The 21,298-nt window shown below is 40.7% G+C and overlaps 1 protein-coding gene across 5 annotated transcripts in view; it reads left to right on the forward strand.

The window, feature by feature from the left end:
- macrod1 (mono-ADP ribosylhydrolase 1) overlaps positions 1-21,298 on the forward strand; it is a 158,556-nt gene that overhangs the window by 93,890 nt on the left and 43,368 nt on the right. For all 5 annotated transcript variants that reach the window (XM_088293967.1, XM_088293969.1, XM_088293965.1 and 2 more), the window contains exon 5: positions 14,558-14,674. In XM_088293967.1, coding sequence (XP_088150093.1) covers positions 14,558-14,674 — 117 coding nt within the window. The remainder of the gene's footprint in view (positions 1-14,557; positions 14,675-21,298) is intronic.

Raw genomic sequence — 21,298 nt, forward strand, 5'->3', positions numbered from 1 at the left:
GGTTCAGTCGGATGGTGACCGAGCCGCGCGTCGGGATGTTCTAGCGAGGCTGACCTCGAGATGAGGGTTTTAATACTCGTTGCTGTGCACAGTCTTCCTCCAGCCGTCACTGTTCCCTCCGCTCGATCCAGTCACCATCCAGCCCGAACTTTGAAATGTCACGGGAGAATCACATCAAATGTGGTGAAGCGACCCTTACCATGACAAGTAGGAAATTCAGAGACAAAATAGACACGGACACCAAGTGGCAAGAGTATGGCAGCCAGGAGAGATGATACCCCAGTGATCGGGTCGGATCTCTGAAGCTTACTACAACCCCCTGGGCCTTTTATTGAGAATCACAAGTTATATCACAATACAGGTTTACACAACAGTATCAATGGTATGTTTATTCTGGTCGCAGCTGTTGTTGATCCTGCTCACGTCCGCACTCCTTTCATGTTGATTTAAAGTTGTTGAGTCGCCTTAACCTGGGTGCAGGTGGCTGTTCCCAGAGTTGTTAGTTAATGTGTGAACCAAAGTTAGCAACAAAACCTATACCGTGTAGTTAATGTTGTGCAGTGTGATATTAAACTTATCTTTATTACATTTGTTAACATAATTGTTCCCATGTTATTTCTCTGTAGCCACTTCATAAGAATTTCTTTATTATTCTCGACATTCTTTAGCATAGGTGCCGTCGTGGCTGCAGCAGACTTTGACAAACATCTCTTATCAGGATTCAGCACGATGTTGGTGGCGTCAGCTTCTCTCCTGCATTTCCACTCAAACTGCAAACACTCAAGCATAGTCTACTTCACTAAATTGCAACATGTTATATGCACTACGTATTCAAATAAAGCTGTGTCACGGCAAATGTATAATAACCTCTTAATATTATTCTAACACCAACCTACATATTGCATTGACTACTTACACACTGTGCGTCTCTGCGGTAGGTAACGAAATTTTTAGGATTAAAGGGTTACACCGAAAACATTAATTTTGTGACACATCCGTGTGGCACCCTTGTGCATGAGGAGGCTGCAAATACGGGCTTTGATTTGTTTTTCCACTGTATTGCATAAAGAAAGCGCTGTGTGCGCACACTAATTCACAATTTGTGGTACCGCTTAGTCGTACGATGTGAGTGAACGTGCTCTGTGGGGTGAAAGAATAGAGACGCATGCAGATAATGAGAGATGTGGGGGGTTTTTGGACACTGTAGTTGCATGTAATGTCGGGAGATGGACTTATTTCAGTTCAGCCTCTTTGGCATGCTGGGAGATGGCAAGTGTTTGCATCTCTGATATAGTGTCTTAATAAACGCTATTTGCTCAACTGCCAAGTGAACCTGACGTCTAATAGGCGAGAGGTGTTTATTAGAAGGTTAGTCCCGTCCCTCACTGAGCACCACAGCTAAAACCTACTGAATTCTGCGCGCGGGGTTCAGGAACTGCTTTTATTAGCAACTAATTTCAAGTTGAAGTGTTGGAAATAGCTGGAGAACAAATCTATTTACGCTCTTGAATGTTGGAACTGTCTGAGAAGTGCAATACGGATTTTACCATGTGTTGTAATTTACCGCTATGATGTTTCAGTTACTAAATGTATCGAAATCTGTGGCCTGCTCTATATTCATGAGAATGCAACTGATACACTCATTATCATAGAGAAATTGGAGTGAAACTGCAACATCCTAGGCAGGCTGAGTCAGAAGCGGCCTCGCCAATCTGAAATAAAGCACAACATAAAAATTGACGCACACAACACTGTCGAGTGAGCAGGGCGTCTGAACCACTAATCACTACATAATGATCATCATATTTACTACTGAGCAGACTCCATTTTTAAGACTCCACACTTTAAGTAATTTGCATGCATTCAAAGGTGCCGGCGTTTTTAATGGCAACAAAGTTAATAACACAATCAAATGGACTGAGCAGTTTAAGATCTCTTTTCCATAACGCTGTAAAACCATTTGGATTACTCTGAGAAATGAGCGCAAAAATTTACCTGACCTACAAATTTGACAAACATCGTATTTCTTCCTATTAATTCAGTCTGAACATGTCCAACAAAGGATATTATCAAAAATTTTAGAAATAATAAAAATAATATTTTTTAATAATAATGATAATAATAATAATACATTTCTTACTAATATTTTTACTACTACTACTACTACTACTAATAATAATAATAATGGCGATGATATATTAATAATAATATTAATATTAATAATAACAACAATAATTGTGATATTATTATTATTATTATTATTATAATATACAGAATATTATTATTATTATCAGAAAATATTATTTTTATTATTTCTACCATTTCTGATAATAGCTAATTTTTATGTAGTGACCAAGAGCAGTTTGGATCGTTTTTGGGTATCATTCAAAAAACAGCAATCATGCGTTGCTTTTTTTGTGTGGCCAAACAAGCGATAGCAATCAGAGTAAGCTATGTAGTTGTTTCAAATGGACAATGCACCTGCCAGTTGATGGCATCACACACTTTTGTGAGCACGCCCAGTATGAATTTTTCTTCTGCGCGGGCTTCCAGAAAGGTTGGCTCCTGTCCATTGGCTCTTAGATTTCTGAATATGCGCAACTGTGGTCACAGGAACATGAAGTTGCATTGAGATGGTCTTTTAGCGTTTACCTTTAAGGCGCTTGTTTCTAATTTTCTTTGTAAACTCCTGAGACAACTCTCTCCCTTTGCTTCCTCTGGTCCAATTGTAGTGTGGTACACACCTTGTCACTGAATGATTGAAGTTATGCTAATTAGAGGAAACACCTTTGCATTCTGTTGAGCCACAATTTCAACGCTGATTTTAATGACAGTTCCGATTGAAATTATTTCTGTGACCACATGGTAGTTAGTGCAATTGAAAGCCACTATTTGAAAGTAGCGACTGAAAATCTGTCTGCCGATCCCTCCAGTGCTACTGCAGCAGACTCGAACTATCATTCATTTTTAGTTTATATAACCACGTGGGCTCAGCATTACTTGACTAAACCTTTAAAGCACTACAAGGAGTAGTTACATCCCAAGTAAAAACTTTATTGTGCCAACAGGAAGCCTTATGTTCGCTCTGCCTGCAATCAACTTTCGAGGCTGTGCGCGTTGAGGAACATTACTCTGTGGAAATGAGTAAATCACTGCTACTGGTCGTTTCTTTTTTTTTTTTTTTTCCTTCTGGAGAGAAGGAACATCATTTTAATTTTTATTTAACTTTGTTCTCAGTCGTGCCGTCCCATAATGTAGTAATGTATTAAACAATGTCACATAATCCAATAAACTGCTCTGGCATGAATTTGACTTATCCATTTTTTGCTATTCTTGTTAAATCTTGAATATTTTAAAAATAGTATCTGGTAAAATCACAGCTCTCTTCAGATCTTTTTTTGTATTGAATGAAAACCAGTTATGATTCTGGGGCAAGGATTCTCACTCTGAAGTTTATATTTGCTTCATCTTCTAGGTCACCGTATGTCGATATTTATCTCAAGCATGTGCGCTGCATTGGAATGATTTGAGGTTGGTGGTTTGCAACCTTCAGTGAAATACTTAACGAGGCAGAGATGAGAAGGTCATTTTATGTTACAAAACCACAGGAAACAATCCTGTTCTGCAAAGCCTTTAATGGTATCACGGGGTTTGAAAATCATGGATTTCAAGTATTCACCTACAACTGAGCCATTTGCGTTAGGATGTTTTGTCTCGACAATTGCGTTGTACTGGCTTGGAATGAATGACTAACTGGTGAAAAATTTAGAGGCACAAACGACAGCTCTGACTCGGAACACTTGGCAAGACTAAAGGACTGGTCTTGACTTTTAATCAGATCAAGCTTCAAACGCCCCCAAATTGTTAACCCACACCTGCTGCATGCCGTAGCGACCGAAAGAATCATTTTGGGAGTCTGAATTCAATCATTTTGTCGAACCCGGTCCCAGGGTGAAACCATCTGAAAAACCTGCCTTTGCTTTTCCATATTTACAATAGACACACATTTTCCTGGCTGAGACGATGACGTGTAATCCCAGTTGTGGCGTATCCGTCCACCAACAACATCGGTGGCTCAGATTACCATGTTGTGTTTGTGTTGCACAAGCTCCTAAGCATGCTTCGGCTTTAACGGCAAAATCTCCTCGACGACCACCATCAGCATCAAGGAGATATGACGAACATTTAAATCCCACATTTGCTTAAAACAAAAACAGAAGCAGGAGAACCAAGTGAAAGCGATAGCTATGATGGTATATTTTGACTGGCGTGACTTCCCGTCAACACTCTCATGCCGTTTTCAAGTCGAATGTGACCCGAAGCAAAAGTTGTACTTTGTCGTCGGTTCACACAAATGTCTCCTCTCTCTCTAGCATTGCATTCCCTGCATTTTATATTCATGATAAGCTTTGTAAAAATGAAAACTAAATGAATTGGCTCGGTTTCAGTGTCGACATGGCCTTATTTATCGAGCTCCTCTGTGACTGTCAGGAATTCATAAACCAGGTGGGCCACATAATCCCTCCACGGCTGCCCACCAGTTTGGGCATAAACTCCTAGAAAATCCAATCAGTCGACAACCGCGTGTCGCGACAAGCCTGATAAAAAGTGTGACAGTGTGGACCAGATATTTTGGCACATAATCTAACCCCCCTATAATATTTGGCGCAGTAAACTAAAGCTTACTGGAAGTTGGGCTCAACTTCATCTACAAAGCTATCGGATTGTGGTGCTCCAAATCAGAACATACCGTAAAGGCTTAATTGGCTCCCAATCCGCTGTGGAATAGATTTTACAATTCTGCTCCTGGTCTATAAATCACAGAATGGTTTCGGTCGGCCCTGATGACATTAAAAAATGATAATGGAATACAAACCTTGTCAATAAAGCTTCTGGGAATTTGCGAGATGTTCGTCCCCGAATATGAACATGGCTCTCATTGCGCTTGGAGACCATATATGGTTTCGAGTTACGGCTCAGGTATGCCATACGACTGCACCGAGTGATTGACGCCACAAGCATTGTGACCCCTGCAGAAGACGTACAGGGTGCTCCGGACCATTTTCAGAATGTTTTCAAGATGACAAGATCAGGAAGATTGAGGAGTATAATCCTCCTGTTGTGGAAACGCACGACAATCTCAATCATCCATCCGTTCATATTCGATACCGCCTCTCCTGCTCAGGGTCAGCCTATCCCATTTGACTTTGAGTAAGACAGCAGCACCTTTTAAACTGCTGTAAAATCCTGCTTTTTTTTTTTTTTGCCCTGTGTTGCTTTTTCTGTATAAACAACGCTGACACGGAATGGCAAATATTGCATATGGTCTTATCAGAACTGTCACAGAAGCCGGACTCTGTTCGTGTGTAAGGGCTCTACATGGTTGTGAAGTTTCATACTTTTTCTTTTGCTCGGAAAGATCATTGCTGTCCGATATGTAAAAGTTGCGGTACTATCCCAGATGAATGATCAATTTCCAGTCTGCCTGATGTCTGCGTAAAAGAAGTGAGAGATGCAAAGTACTCCGAGGCAGTTTAGTCTTTCACAAACCTAACAATACACCAAGAATTGAGATTGAAATCCGCATCCTAAATCTAAATCTCCTATTCTAAATTGGGAGCCACCGCCAGATCTGTGTTACCTGATAGCAAAATGTTACTGCCTCCGAGACGTCGGCAAGGGTGACAGGCGGGCTTATTAAGTTATTCAGTTTGCCTTCCTCCATGGAGGGTTCTCCTTTTTTGAAGTTTTAATCCAAGCAACATAGTCAAACTTCCACCGGCAGTGATCCTTTTCTCACAGGCCTTTATTCATTTAAATTCAGTCTTTGCGGGGTTTTACTTTCATCAATTCCGTGACTCTCAGATGGATTGGTCAAAACTGACCTGCTTTTAAAGAAACCGTGCGGTTGGACAGCAAGGGTGTTGCCGTACCTTGGCTTTACGATCAGAATTGTTCAAGTTTGAGGCCCGTGGGGCACGAACGGAGATGAGCTTTTGTAAATGTTTGGGTTCTACTATTTTCTAAACCATTCATCCGAACGTCATTCACAAGTCACAAATCACTTGAAGCGCTGTACTGCCAGGACTCTCTCACGTTGCCTCGGGCACTTACTTGCATTTCCTGGTTGGTAATCTTCTCTTGACTCATTTAACATGCATAAAGCATACGGGAGTTTTATTGGGATAGGGAAGTAATCCGCAGTGCCATCTTCAAGCTTTACTACACAAATATATCTGTAATCAGACTTGCAGCAAATCACCTGTTCAACCCACCACCTCGCTCATTCTCCTCTTGTGAGGTGCTGTACTCTATATCAGTAATAACCTCCTGATCCAACAGCGATACACCGCACTTATTTCGGCTGTTTTTTTTTTTTTTTTTTAGGTTTTAGGGTCTGAAATAGGAACGTGCTGAAAATGTAAAACCAGTCAACAAGACTCTAGATCCTCCGTGATTGTTTTTGTCATTTTTGCGGCTTGTGAAATGTGTTTTAATTTAGTCCGATAAAAATATAGATTTTCCCCGACTTCTCTTGCATACCTAAACTGACTTTATGCACATTGCCATTTAAAATTGTTTGATACCTAGTGTTGGTTGTGCCTCCACTGTCCTGCAACCTGCTGTTTTTTACTTGACAATGTGAGAGGGGGGGGGGTGGCGGTTGATGCTGCATCGGCTTGTCTGCTTGGCCTTCTGAAAAATGAACAAGCACAAGAGCATCTATTGTGAATGAAGGCAGAGTGGAAGATTGGTTTTGGGGTACAGAAATGAGAGAGGCAGCGTAACGGCAGTGCTTGTCAGTGTCTCACCCGCATACATAAATTTGCCTGCCGTGGCATCGCCGGCGTAGCATGTGTGTGCGTGTTCATCGGTGAGTTTAACAAGTTGGGGCAAGTGAATGTAGCTTGCACGTGCGTATTTCCACCACCAAACCCATCTGAAAATGTTGCCTTGGCAACAGGCTGACTGAGGTAAATGAGTGTCCTGGCTCTGCTGAGGGATTGTGGGAAAGCAATATGCCAGCGTTCCGCCCCATTAGTTTGACGGACAGCCCGTTTGGCCTATGAGAGGTCAACTGGCAAGGGCAGCCGTATTAGTATTCCGCAGGAGGAACCTCGGGATTGGTTTTACTCTAATGTCAATCTACCTGTGTGTTGGAGTGTGTGCAAAGGTGGCAACTGGAGCTTTGCAGAAAGTAATGCTCATCCTGGCGTGTAACTCTGCAGGCGGTGTGTGTGTGTGTGTGTGTGTGTTGTTTGTATGTCCTGCCTTGGTTGGTTGCAGGCTTCTTGCCAGCTAAGCATATTGCCAATTATCACCTCTCTGTCCCCCCGTTTCTTCGACTCCCTCCCCACCCCCTTCAGTCAATACCAAGCCAGAGAGACATGATTACACCTAGACTGGTCACCGAGCTTCCTCGCATAGATGCCAAAAACGCTCACGTCTCCCCACCTTTTTGTACCCATCCATTCATCCTCCGCTTCTATTCTCTCCTAATATGAATAAACATTCATCTCATGCCTTGTTTATTTTTGTACACCTGCATTTCATCCCCTTCCAAACCCTTTTGTCTCTGTCCAACCATGCCCCTCAATCCCTCTCGTCTTTTGTGTGCGCCGCTCCATCGGCCCATTGTTTATTCCTAATATCCCCATCACTTCTCGGCATCCCAGGAGGACCAACCTTCAGTTGTACAAAATGTTGAAGCGATATTTTGTATGGTAATGAAGGCAAAATAATGAATTCGGGTTTTTTGTTTTTATATGGAAATTCATTTTACGCTGTCTAAAAGATTTTAGTGACTTGTAATTGTAAACTGAATTCATGACTTATTCATGATAACGTGTTGATGTGTGTTAGCGGCATTAGGTGAAGCCAATTATGGCTGATTGTCAACTAGTTCACGAGCTTCATTTGCATGCAACGGAGTCACTGAGGTATGAACAAGCAGACTGCTTTGACGCTGTGGCCGTGCTAATTTGATATGGTCTGCACCAAAGAATATAGCAATACCATTATGAGTGTGAACAGACACAACATCTAGCCTGGCATTGGAACGTCTTCAAGTTAGGAACGCTACAGTGCTCTCTCACCGCTTCACATTTTGCTGTTTCAGTGCTATGCGGGTTTTTCCCCAATTCTACTTAAAAAAAATAATAATACACCCTAATTGAGATGAGTTGACTTTGAAACGTTGTACATGCCCACGGGCACTCATACAAGGCGCATGATTGGTTCCCGGCGTGAGATCAACCAATGAGAGCACGAGTGGTCTTATCCCGTAAGCTGATTGCACCGCGGGATTCTCTTTAAGGTACGTCAATATTAGGATAAAAATGAAAACTTTAATGTTGTTGGCCGACGTTCTGTTGGAAGCGTCCACTTCCGAGCTTCTAGATCACGTTTCTCTCAAAGACTGCAACTTGATATTCATTTATTATTGTGCATTTTTTTTTAAGTATTTAGAAGGTCGGAAACCATGTTGAGGGATTGCAACGGTGTAATAGAGGCGTAAATACCCTAAAAATAAAAATAATAATAGTAAAAAGAAGTCAACCTCTCCTTCGCAGTTTTTCACTTTTTGTGGGGGGGGGTTGGTCCCCATTAAACGTTATGCACTGCAATGGTTCAGGTTTGAGGCAAAATAATATATATTGGACAAGCAATGTTCACCTTATTTGGCAACAAAAGATAAAAACTAAACATGGATCCAACTGTATTCAGTTAAGTGACAACACCAACAGTGCGAAATGGTCAAGCGATCTTGCCGACGATCATTTGAAGGAATTTGAGAAGACGCAAATGCCATTTATGACTGCTACAAACCAGACCGCAATAAAGTGTTTTGCCACACTTAGCATTTCCATAAGTGATCATATTTCAGCGAGAACAGTCGCTTTCAATTCAGCTTGAGTACGGAGACGTGGTCCTTTGAAGCTAATGGCTTATATTGATGAGGAGAGTCACGGGCCAGCCTTGAAGAGTAATACACCTACATAGAGGCCAGCACCTGAGAAATACCGCAAGACCTCAAACACATCAATCATTTGCCCTCCTCTTTCTTCATATCACGAACCACATTGAAGTGACGCAAGAGTGTTTGAGTTGACTGAATAGCGTGTGGCGATCAAGCGGGGTTACTCCCTCTGAGTCCAAAGATAGAATATATGCCAGGGGCCGCTTTGTGTGTAAGCAAAGTCTAATAAGCATGTCGTTACAATACATGTATTTCGTAACCTCATTTCCTGGGATTGAATGTGTTCTCAATTCTGTCTGAGGAGTGTATGAGATCTAAAACGCCTTCAAAAAGGGCGACGGTATGATTCGGTTTATATCCCCCCAAGGTACAGTAGCCGCACCAATGTGCCCCATAGGGCTAATTATTGGGCTCTGTTTGTACATCGGCAAAAAGGTCATGTACATTCCCAAGTTGTAAAAATCAAGTGTCAAGGTTGGCGCTGTGAGGGTGCAACCTTGACTCCCATAGGAGATAATGTAAGTAGAAATAATCCATTGCAGGGTCAAATTGTCACCATCATAAAACCTTCATTAACTCAACAGAAATTTTTAATTAACATTTTAACGTTGTAAAACGAGTAAGCCGCTGTTAATGTAAAGACACAAAAAATGTAATTAACTTAAATGGCGAAAGATGAAGGCGTAACGGGAAGGCGAGTTACATCACAGATGCAACTCACACATCTCATTTTCAAAGTCTTAATTGAAAAGTGGATGACGACAAGTGACGCTGGAGGCTTCAGTAGGGCTTGACCGATATTTGGCAGAATAACATGAAGATAACCGATTAATCGTCTAATTACTGAACGATCAATTAAAAAATATACAATACAAGGAAATGAGTTATTTTTGGGGTCCCTTAACTCTGAGAACAATAAAATTATGAATTACAGGCTGAACATTTATCTGTTTTACACTACGTTGTGCCACTGATTTATTATTATTTTTATTTTTGTGGGGCTGAGTGTTGACTCTCATTGTCATTGCCTAACGACAATACTGGAAATACGGGAAAAGAAATGATTGCTTAGCAGCATGGAAAGCGTTCAACACCATGGTCGCCAGCGTGCACGTATTCGGCTGTGCTGACGTGGCGGCTTACCAGGAAGTAAAACATTTGCTGCTCGTTTAGCCGAGAACCCTCGACAAGATGCATGTTTCATTGTTTCCCAAGAAAGCCTTGGCTTTGCTCGTTTTAAGAACAAGGAGGAGGAGACAAGCAGGTGAAAAGTGAACGGTACATGCTTTACTTATGGCTCAGCAGGCACCTGGAGAGTTTAATCTCGTTCATGAGTGACAGTTCCACCAAGACAAGGTATAGTTCAAGTTGAGCAGGGAGCAGTGGCTTCTTAAACACGTCACTGCATGTCTTCTCTCATGTACCCCAAAGCTCGGGACAACTAACTCCCCATGTATGATGTTTTTCGCGTGGCATACATTTTACGGCTGCTCCTTTGTGCAGGGAAACTGCCAAAGAAAAGGCGAATACACGCCAGTTAACACACGTCTCGCATTGTTGTAACTCAAACTTTTATTGGCAGTATTTTTCCTGAAAATGTTGGTTAAGTTCAAATTTGTACAAACTTAGGGGCGTACGTTTCAAAGTTTATGCTGTACAATTGCCTGACATTTGTTGAAAAGAGCAAGTTCTACATCCGAGGTAACAAGTAACAATGCTGCAACTATTTATTTTATTTTTATATTATTATTATTTTTTTTTTTAGTAACGTTGGCATTAACGCAAGAATTTCGAGTTACGTTGCATGTAGATTATATGTACAGTTGTGCCTTGACATACAAGTTTAATTGGTTCTGTGACCATATTTGTAACTCAAAACACATGTAAGTCGAATCGTATTTCATTAAAATGAAAGGAAATGGCGTTAACTCAATCAAGCCTCACAAGCTCAAACCGCCAGAGTGTTTGGAATAGCATGCTATGCCTCGGCCTGAACGCTTTGTAATGGGCCGCGAAGGGCTGCGCAGATGAAAAAAAAATTATTGCAGTTGACACGTCAAGATGCTAATTGTCTCAGTCACATTATGCCAATATTAAACTTACAAGCGAGCGAAATGAAATAATATTGTCTGTCTACATGTGTTGCACCACTGTTTGTGTTCGGATAGAAGTTGCTTTAAGGGTTATAAACCAGCGAGAGCAATGCTATTTGTTAGCCTGTCTATGACAGTTTGTTAGCATTAAGCTGTCAGACTTTTGTGCTATGGGCTTGTTTTAAATGCGCATTGTATAATCTTCTTTGTTTTATCTTTGGTTTGACAGAAAATCTGAGCTGGAAGTGACACTCAGCAGCTTGAGGCCTCTTTTTAGGAAGAATTATTCACAGGCGAACTACAGTTTGTTATGAATTGAATTGAGTTCACTACCACCATGAAGCACACATTTTTGCTTACAAGTCAAAGCAAACAAAAAAAACAAATTGACTGAGCATGGGCTTGTATCTGTCAAAACGCCGCAGTCGGGTCACACTTTATTTTTGAGCCTCTCTCTGCTCTTGTCACTAAAGCCTGCACAAACAACTACAATACATCAATCACATGTTTTGACCTGTTAAAGCTACAAGCGTGGATGAAGGGGTTAGATGTCACATGGCCTGTAGATGTCATTCAACTATAGAATTAACTTTCTTGGAGCAGATTTTCCCTCAATGGCAGATGTCACTTAATCCAGGATTTTCTTGTGTTGGGAACGACACGTGGCGGAACGCTTAAGTATCTGCTTTATGTTTTGAGAGTGATTTAGAGGAGCCGAAATCAAGCCAAATGGCAGTCAAATAGTGTTGTTGAAAAGATTTGTGCAACACACCCATGCCTTAAAAAGTCACATGCACACAGACATTACAAGAGAGTAGGAGCTGACTTGAGTTCGCCCTCGCCTCTCATTCTTTGCTCGGCACGGCACAGCGTGACGCGGCCCGCAACAGTGTGACACCGCATGCTGTATGCCAATTTAATACAGCTGGGATGACACCAGACCACCTGCAGAGACCCAGTTTGGTGAATCACACCGGCACCGCCAACTACTGGTGTGTGCACGTCCACGGAGCGATGACGCATGCACGCTAAATGGCTGAGCTGTCGCGCGTGGGTGCAAATTTAAATAGAAGTTCAAGCCTTACTTTTTAGTCGGAGAAAACATTCTTTGTTGCATTCTTCTGTCTGGAATAGTTGACCAGGGTTCTCCATTTGCTACCTTCCCAGATGCCATTTTTGCTTGCTTATTTTCTTTCAAATTGGATGTATTTTTCTCTTTTCAGGCAATTCAGTATTCCGTGTTCCAAGGCACTTTGTTACCATATTTAACATACATATAAGATATTCAATGGAATGACTTTACGGTTAGGCCAATTACATCACATTACACGATTGTAGCCTTTATCATTATAGAAATATTGACCTATTGTACCGTTTAGGTACGAGAGCCTACTGAGGATAATTTGGTGTGTGCAGAAAAGCACAAAAGATAAATTATCAGGCAAAGCTTATGGACGGAGCAGTTCATTTATTTTATTCGTAAACCTCCATCGTGGAACATTTTTCCGAGACGGCGGTTAACTGTTGGCCTTGAGTAATTGAATATGAATGTGATCTGGCACGCTGTTGTCATGTGACCTTGTCCTTTCAGCGCATTTGATAGCATGATACAATCAAATGATCATCTAATACAGCACGGCACAATAGGACACGTTTTCTAGTGGTTAACAATCCGCACCAGCTGGAAAGGTTCATCAGATTCCCAAAATGACATCGGCTTCTTTTGTCTCAAATTCTGCTGTTGTGCAGCGCGCTGACTGGAACCTTTGGAAATTTGTCAAAGTCATGTGGTGTTCGCATGATGTCTATGGATTATTCTTGTCCTGTATTGTTATTGTACTCAATTCAGTTCTTCTTTTGTATATTTTTTGGGGTGCAGCGACTGCATCTCTTACTCCATCTCAGCCATATATTATTATTTTTTTTTATATGAAGACAAATATTACGGCTTGACTTGAGAACATGCTTGCTTTGGGGCCAGGTGGCGCAGTGACCTCGTAGATTCTCCAGCTGTGTTGAGAACAGTGTAATGTTTGTAAAGCTCATTTGTTCAGGAAGCTTTGTTGCGGCTAATGTCCTTTTTATCGGTTATCGGAAGAGCTTGGGCTAGCGAGGCTAACCGCTATTCTAAGCTACCGCAGGATTTTTGTATTCTTGGACACATAAAGATGTATGACAGAGTTGTGCTGCTGGCCACACATTTTGTATGTTCAACAAGGTTGTTCTAGTTGACCAAAATTGATAAAATAACACAAACAAATAAAAAAAAACGTGAACGTCATCTTTTGTTTATAGATATATCTATAATTATTGTGAAGATGCCCTTCATTTTAATCTTTGTTAATTCAATTAATATTAATATATAATATTTTTTCGGTATTGCCGTACATCTGTTGCTACAGAAGAAGGAAGGTCAGTTGTTTGAGAAATATAGTTTATTTGATTACACAATACCGTCCTTTTTACAATTTTTTTTTTATCTTGCGCTGAATAAATACTCTATAAACAAGGGAGTGCAAAGTAAGTTTACAGTACTATTACATCGGTGAAATTAGTGACATATATGATGAATGTATTTAATTCCGTTTATTTTTTTTTTATCTTTTAAGTATTGTACGTTATCTCCTTTTTTAAGTGTAAACCCACTTTTACAGTAGATAAAAGTATTACAAAAATTATCACTAAAAAGAATGAAAACTAATAAAAAATACACATTTTCTCAAAAAACTAAGTAAAACTAAAAATGTAAAAACTAAAGTAGAATCAAAATAAAAAGTAACTATAATAAAAAAATAATAATAATTGTAACGCCGATTTTCACAAAGTGTGACATAAATCGGCCGAATGGAAGACATCATTCCAAAAACGTGTCAAGCAATGAGTCGACTTCATCATGATTTGAGGCATTGTACTGAATGAAGAAATCCAATTGATCAAAAATAATATCTATTAGCTGTTAGAAAATCATTCAAAGAACTTCTAACTTTAAGTCATGCAAAATATTGTACAGTATGTGGAACTGAGACAGGTACAGATAGAGCACACATCATTTTTCTGATCACATTCATGGTCTTTAGGCCTCGCGCGCTTAAAAGATAGACACTCCTGAATATTATGTAGATTTATGAAAATGTCATTACCAGAGACTAATTGACCAAAAAGTCAAAGTCAGCTGAGTCCTTAATAACACATTAAATAGAGCAATTAACCAAGGCAGTAGCCCCCAAATCCATTAAGCAGACTGACATCAAGCGATCCAGATGCTTGTGCTCTTTAAAAGCAAAGAGGGGGATTACGGGTGAAGGTTAACACCTGCAAAAGGCGGTAAATTTGACATTATGGTGAGCCTTGCAGTGCGAAACCTGCTGACACCTGCTTCAGTCGAGTAAAAGTCTCAGCTGGACTTCAAACACATGACTGGCTGCAGGTGATTCCCGCAAGTAGGCCAGCTCTCTCAATCCCCTCGTCTCTCTCTCTCCTCCAGTGGACGGAGCCATCCACCGTGCTGCGGGGCCCCTCTTAAAGAAGGAGTGCGCCTCCCTCCACGGCTGCCAGACCGGACAAGCAAAGGTCACCTGCGGCTACGGCCTCCCCGCCAAGTGTGAGTACAAAATGTGCGTAACTGCCAGTTTGTTCAATGGAAGCTCCGAAGCGTGCTCATCCTGGTGGGAATATGTCGCCGAGTGCGACAGGCATGCCGGGATGTTTTCATGCGCTAGGAATTGCAGAGATGGGTAAAGGTCGTACAGCTTTATGAATAAAATAGAAATATGGAAGCGGAGCGGTTTTCTTGTCACATAAATCATGCAGACGGTTAAATCTCAACATCAGCATTCACAATCTCTAATAGTGTCACCTGCAGTTTTCCACTTAGAGCAGCAAAGTGCACTCAATTATTAAGTGGCACTTTCAAATGAACATTTTGGAGTGACAGAAAACCTTTAGTCATTGTTTCAGGTTGATAAATGTTTGTCGACAAGAGGAGTACGACACGCTACATTGTCACTTCAAGAACTCCTGGACATAAAATGATTATTTAATAACGGCAGCCATTAGAATCTAAAAAAAAAAAAAAAAAAAAAGGAAACAAACCTGGTCCACAATCCCGTATTTTCTGGAAATGATACTAAAATGCTCATTAAACATTTAAATGACTGTACAGGTAAGTAACATTTATCATTCTTTCCCTGTGTGTGTAACAAGACCTCATGATATTGTCATGAAAAATGCTCTCACTATTTTTTAGCACTAACATTACTGGAAGATATGGTACACTCAATTTTGCCTTAACGCATTCATTACCAGACAAGTAAAAAAAAAAAAAAAAAAAAAAGTATCGTTGACGTCTTTAGCCGTCAATGAGTTAATTATTATTTTTGGAAAATTAACAAAATAATTTTGTTTGAATTACTAGTTAATTATTGAGCTCCTTCTCTATTCGTTAACTGAGTGAGTCCCTAATGAACTCAAATGGATTGTCTACGTGTGCCCTCCAATTTGATCTTAATTTTTAAATAGTAATTTAAGTGCACTTATATCGTGCCTAATCTTCTGTTTCAAAATGCTTTACTACTCCTCATGTTCACTTTATTGAAAACATATCAAAGAGTTCAACCTGTGGAAAGCTTTTCCTTTTTAATTTAGAATAACTTACTTTAACCTCCAGGATTACTTGTCGTACACTGGCCAACGGCAGAACCCAGGGTGTTCTTTTGGACTCATTGTAAAGCGCTCAAGTCGTCTTGAGCTAGCGCTGAGCCGAGCTGGGTATTTTCTTTTGTCATCTCCCTTGCTAGTACGGCGTGAAGACCAACATTGAGTGAACAAACGCGTTGACTCACTGCTTTGCTGGACTTTGTTGACTGACTGCTTAACAGTTTGATTTAATGCTCATTTGAACGCACGACATACACCGCCCACGTACATTCTGTAGCAATCCTCACAAGTTCTGTGATTTCCTATGCCGTGACGTAATAAGAGAGAGGATGTTGTCACACAAGTAATGAAAAGGAACTTGTTTTGTCAAAATAGCTTTGTATTTTCCAATATAATGCAAATCGTGGCTGCCGGTTTGTTACTATTACTTTCTGTGTTTTTATGGCACACATTTTTTTGCCGCAGTAAATGAGCTCATTGCTGTTCACAATTCTCGATCATATAATCACGTAGGCCTACTTATATTGCACTTTGGAAAGTTATCAGGGTAAGTGGCTGATTGTGGATGGCTGACAGTGTTGCAAAATGTAATCTATTACATATTACATTTTACTTGCATGTGGAATAAATAGGTTCCTTTACACTATTACTATGTTTGTAGAGTAACGAGTTACTCAAGTTTAAGTTACTTTTAAGTCACATTTTCTTTTTTTTTTAAATTGGGAATTCATATATTTAATAATAATTTGGACACTTTGAGTGGAAAATGCAATATTTTCGACCATACCGTAGCTGCTAAAGTTAACTCGTAATGAAAACATTAAACTACATAGTGTGGGCTATTTTAAGCTATATTATCAGCCTTCCAGCACCGTATTTTCCGGACTATAAGGCGCACCTGCATAGAAGCTGCAGCAACTCTTTGGGGGGAAAAGCAAAAAAATAAATAAAAATTTAAAAATCAAGATTTATTTAGCGTATTTAATAAACTATAGTAGCGGCTTATAGCCCAGAAAATATGCTAGTGTGCCCTATAATATTAACCAACGGTCAGCAATTTTCAAACATGAATAAATAACTAAGTTCCGACATTAGTCCACCAAGCTCGATGTGAATTCATTTTACAGGGGCTTTGCTCTGATTTTATTTGAAAAAAAAAAAAAAAATCAGAAACAGAAATCTTACTTAATGCTTTTTGGAATAGTCTTGCCTCTGTGTTTATGTATTTGCGAGTAAATACAGTATATTGGGAAGAATGGATGAAAGGAAGCTTTGAAGAAGGAGATGCGCTCTATTATCTGCTCTTCTTTGATGGTTGTTGGCTTTTTGGGCTTTGTGTGGGTGTCTGTATTTGCATACGTGTGCATGTGCGTGTGTGCCTGATTGAATGTCGCACCGCTTGTCGCAACCTTGTCGGTGTAGGGCAGGTGCATGTCAAGCCTCCTCACTGTCTCACCTGCTGACAGCCTTTTGATGGACAAGCTTTATGACTACATGTGCTGTGACGTGCCCGTGCGTTTGCTCGTGTGTGGAGTTTCTACCCAGCATGCGGTCCGAAAGCCTCCCGTCTCACTCTACCTCCCCCGTGAAAATATAGAGCCCCAAGAATAATCAAGCAAGTGTCTGCTTCAGTGCTTAAATACTCACAACGGGTCTTGATTACCTCTCAGCAGGAAGAAAAGAGGAAGTCGACAACAACAATGGAGGTAAAGCAAAGTAGGGCTGATAAAATAGGCAGTGAGGAGACTTGGAGTGTGAGAAACAGCTTTTACACCGCACCGCTTTTAACTGAAAATGTGCATAATAACTGCATAAATGCGTTTGTTGTGGACTGAAAGTGCAACGTGGACATTCAAAAACAATTATCTGTGCGATGTGTTAAACAGGCATCCACGTAAATGCGCAGCGCTGGTTTACCACGGCCTCCTCTTATAATTCAAAACTGTTTCTGATCAAGGTTATTATCGTTACTGAAAACTAAATAAATAACTAAAATGGAAAAAAACACCAGTTTGTTCATGAAATTAAAAACGAAAGTGCTTTAAAAAGATTTATCAAAATAACTGTAATTACCGCAAGAATGTCCTTTTTTCCTTTTCAAGTTCTTTTCATACAAGAGCATTTATTTGGATATTACTGTAAATCATTCAGACTTCAGGTCGTTTACTTACTCAATATTTAGTTCATCTTGCATGTCACAAATACTCCATTAGTATAAAAATAAATAGTCGCTACTTTTTTCCATTTCTTTGAACCCTGCTGGTTTTAATGTAGCCAGGTTTATCCATATTTTGTTATTACTGATGACTGATTTTTATTTTTTTATAATATATTTGATGATGATTTACCCACAGTCTCGTCACATCTGACCAATAAAATTACAGAACACGTCACAGAGGACCAATGAATATGTCCGAGCGCTCCCTCCCGCTGAATATTCATGAGCCATTTGCGCTTAGAGTGCGTGAAGGTGGAGCGGGCTGACGGAAGGGAGAAATACGCAGGACTGCATGCAAAGCGGTTGCACGGCTGTTTAAGGAGCAATTGTGCGTGAAAAGAAGAATCTCCAGTTGAGTTTAACGAGCATGGGGAACGAGTGCCATAAATACAGCCATCTCTGCGGTGCGACCAGCGTCTCTTTGTTGTTTGTTTGCCGACCGTCGTTCACTATTGCTGGCAAACGGACGACGGACAGCAAATCTGTGCGATAGAGTGACAGAGTGACATTCTTACTTCATATATAACAAGTCTGTGCGTCTTCTGCACCGTATCAGACTTTCCAAAGTCTGCAGTGCGTGTGTGGTGAAGTTCATTGGTGAGTTTGTCTCGTGTGACAAGAGGCTGAAAACGGTTCTGGGACGCGACTGTATAACCAGCTCTGTTTGGCATTCTTTGGAGGGAAAAAAATAAGCCTCGAGTGATTACGATTTTTTTGAAAATTCATCTGTGTGATCTTTCTTTGCAAATGTCCCATGTTATAACGTGGAGTCCCACGTCTATTAATTCACTGCCATTGACGGGTATAGAAGCCAAAAATGACTTGGGCGGGAAGTGAATGAGTAAATTTGAAGCGGCCAATGTACGTACCATTTCGTTTTTATGGCCTAATTTAGCTTTAGCGGCTTTCCGTCAGGTGCATTTTGTGCTCCATAAATTACTGCATTACTCATAAAAACTAATCTAAAAAGAATTATTTTTGGGAAAACATGACTAAAGAAAACTCCAAAACTATTACAAGCCTGTTTCTCACAAGCCCTGCATGGGCAGTTGCTGCTGTGTGTTTCTCCTTTTTTTTTTCTTTTTTTTTTTTGTACATGAACCTTTCAAACCCAAAGGGCTAATATTTCAGCTAGCCATCCATCCATTTTATATCGCGCTTGTCCTCATTAGTTTTGTGGGTGAGCTGGAACCTTCCCAGCTGACGATGGGCAGGAGGCAAGGTTATACCTTGAATTGAAATTCATCTATGGAGAATTGAGACTGTTCAAGTAACCTATCATGCATGGTTTTGTAATGCGGGCGGAAGCTGAATTAGATGGAGTTAGTTAATATTAACTCATTCACGACCAGCCCAGTAAAAAAATGGTTCTTTGACGTATTTAGCCGTCAATGGTATTGAATGAGTTAAAAGGGTACTTGTATAAAACAGATTTCATTTGAATTACTTTCAAATAAAGATATATTGCTACGCTTTTCCAACATTAAGGAAATGTATGCTTAATGTCACAGGTGGGCACGTCAGTGGTTCAGTCATCCTTCTGTCATTATTTCACGTCGGCCCAGTCCGTCCGTCATCGACGACGCCAGCCAATCAGTGTTGAAAACGTACTTACTTACGTCACACGCACAAGCAGAGTAGAGTTAAAAAAAAACAAAAAAAAACACAGTGTTGGATAGTTTTCTGTCCCACAGACCGCAATGACTTTGTCCCATATTGTTTTCATTTGTGTGTGGGAGAGTTTTTGTGTGCACGTGCATGTGCATGCGATGCCGATATGATCATCTCGGTCATTAGAAGTGTCCTGAAGTTGCTCTGCAGACACAATACGGAAGGGCAGACGACGCTTTCTGAGTACCCTAAAGTTAAAATGCAAGTCATCAGGAGAGAAAACAGACACGCTTTGACGGACACGATTCTGCCGGGCTTGTCACCAGATGTGATTTCAAACACGTCACATGGGAGAATTTGCCAAATGGTCACACGGACCTGATGTCAGCCGTCCCTGTGGAGCAACCTCAGACAAGCCTGCTGCCATTTAAACCGGCAGCATCTCTGCACCGTAACCTAGCAACAGCGCACTGAGTGCACGGCCCACCATCACTGCTGTTTAGCAAGAGTCACATGCAATTTAGACATGTTGACAAATGACATCTGGAAAACAGCAAGTCGGTTTTGCTAAAGTTCATTAACATTTAAGAGAAACATGGCGGCAATAAATCAACAAGCTGTCAGCTTTGGGGCATCTGAGGGTTTGTTTAGGTTTAAAGCAAGCTGACTGTGTGTTTGCGTGTGTTTCTTGTTGCTTGACAAGGGAGCGTGGACTCAAAGTGTTGTCCCGACGATCCCGACGCCCCAGAGCTCACTTGTGTACCGAACAAACCTGTTCCCCTGCCAGCCCTCGCTCCCCTGCTACTTACCGGCACGGAACATCTCCACTCACAGGAGAGGCAGTGGAAGGAGCCAAGAGCCGGCCGGATGAAAGCAATAGAGTGGGGGAGGCTTGTTAGTGTGAGGTCAGATCATAATCAAATCGCCAGGCTTGGCCATTTAGCTATCTATCTAGATATCTAGCTCTTTCTCCATCCATCCATCTGATGCTCACAAGGGTCGCAGGCGGACACAAGAACATTCCGGACAAGAACAAATCACAACGTTGTCAACAGTAACTAACATACGAGATGACATTTCTCCTACGTCATATTAGCTTCTGTATATTTATGTTATTTGTTCATTTACAACATGAAAATTATGCTCAAACTGCTGCTAACTTGATCAATTATTTATCATCATACCTAAGAGTTGCTGAGCCTGACTTATACATGGGTCGGTGTAAATCATTTTGTTAAATATATGTAAAAGCATGCGTACATTGAAACGGATAAATAAATGATCTCTACAACACACGGATGGACCCTGTGGAAATTTTCAAGGCCTTTTCTATTTTACCTTCATACAAAATCTCACCCAAAAAATAGATGCAGACCTCTTGAATAACCGATGCTTGTGTGTTACTTAACAACGATTCCAGCAACAAAAAAAACCCAAATGGCATGAGCAGGTTACAATTGTCTAGCTGGCAGATATGCTTAAAATGTCTTTATTTCCCAATGGGAATGTTATAAATCACACAGGCAATCAGAATGTTTGTCTTTCATTATAAAACGTCACAGCCGCAATAAAATTGTAACTCTCTTCTCTACGTAGCGACGTATACCAAGAGAATGGCTCGGATTCTATGAGGCCGTCCGTTGCTAGGCAGAATTCATAAGGCAATTATAATCAATCATAAGAGTCCCGTAGGCCAATAAAAAATTAGCATATGCCCCGCACGCCCACTAGGCTGTTTGA

This window comes from Idiotropiscis lumnitzeri, chromosome 4, assembly GCF_059441095.1.
Source record: "Idiotropiscis lumnitzeri isolate Australia: NSW breed Sydney's pygmy pipehorse chromosome 4, RoL_Ilum_1.0, whole genome shotgun sequence".
Lineage (NCBI taxonomy): Eukaryota > Metazoa > Chordata > Actinopteri > Syngnathiformes > Syngnathidae > Idiotropiscis > Idiotropiscis lumnitzeri.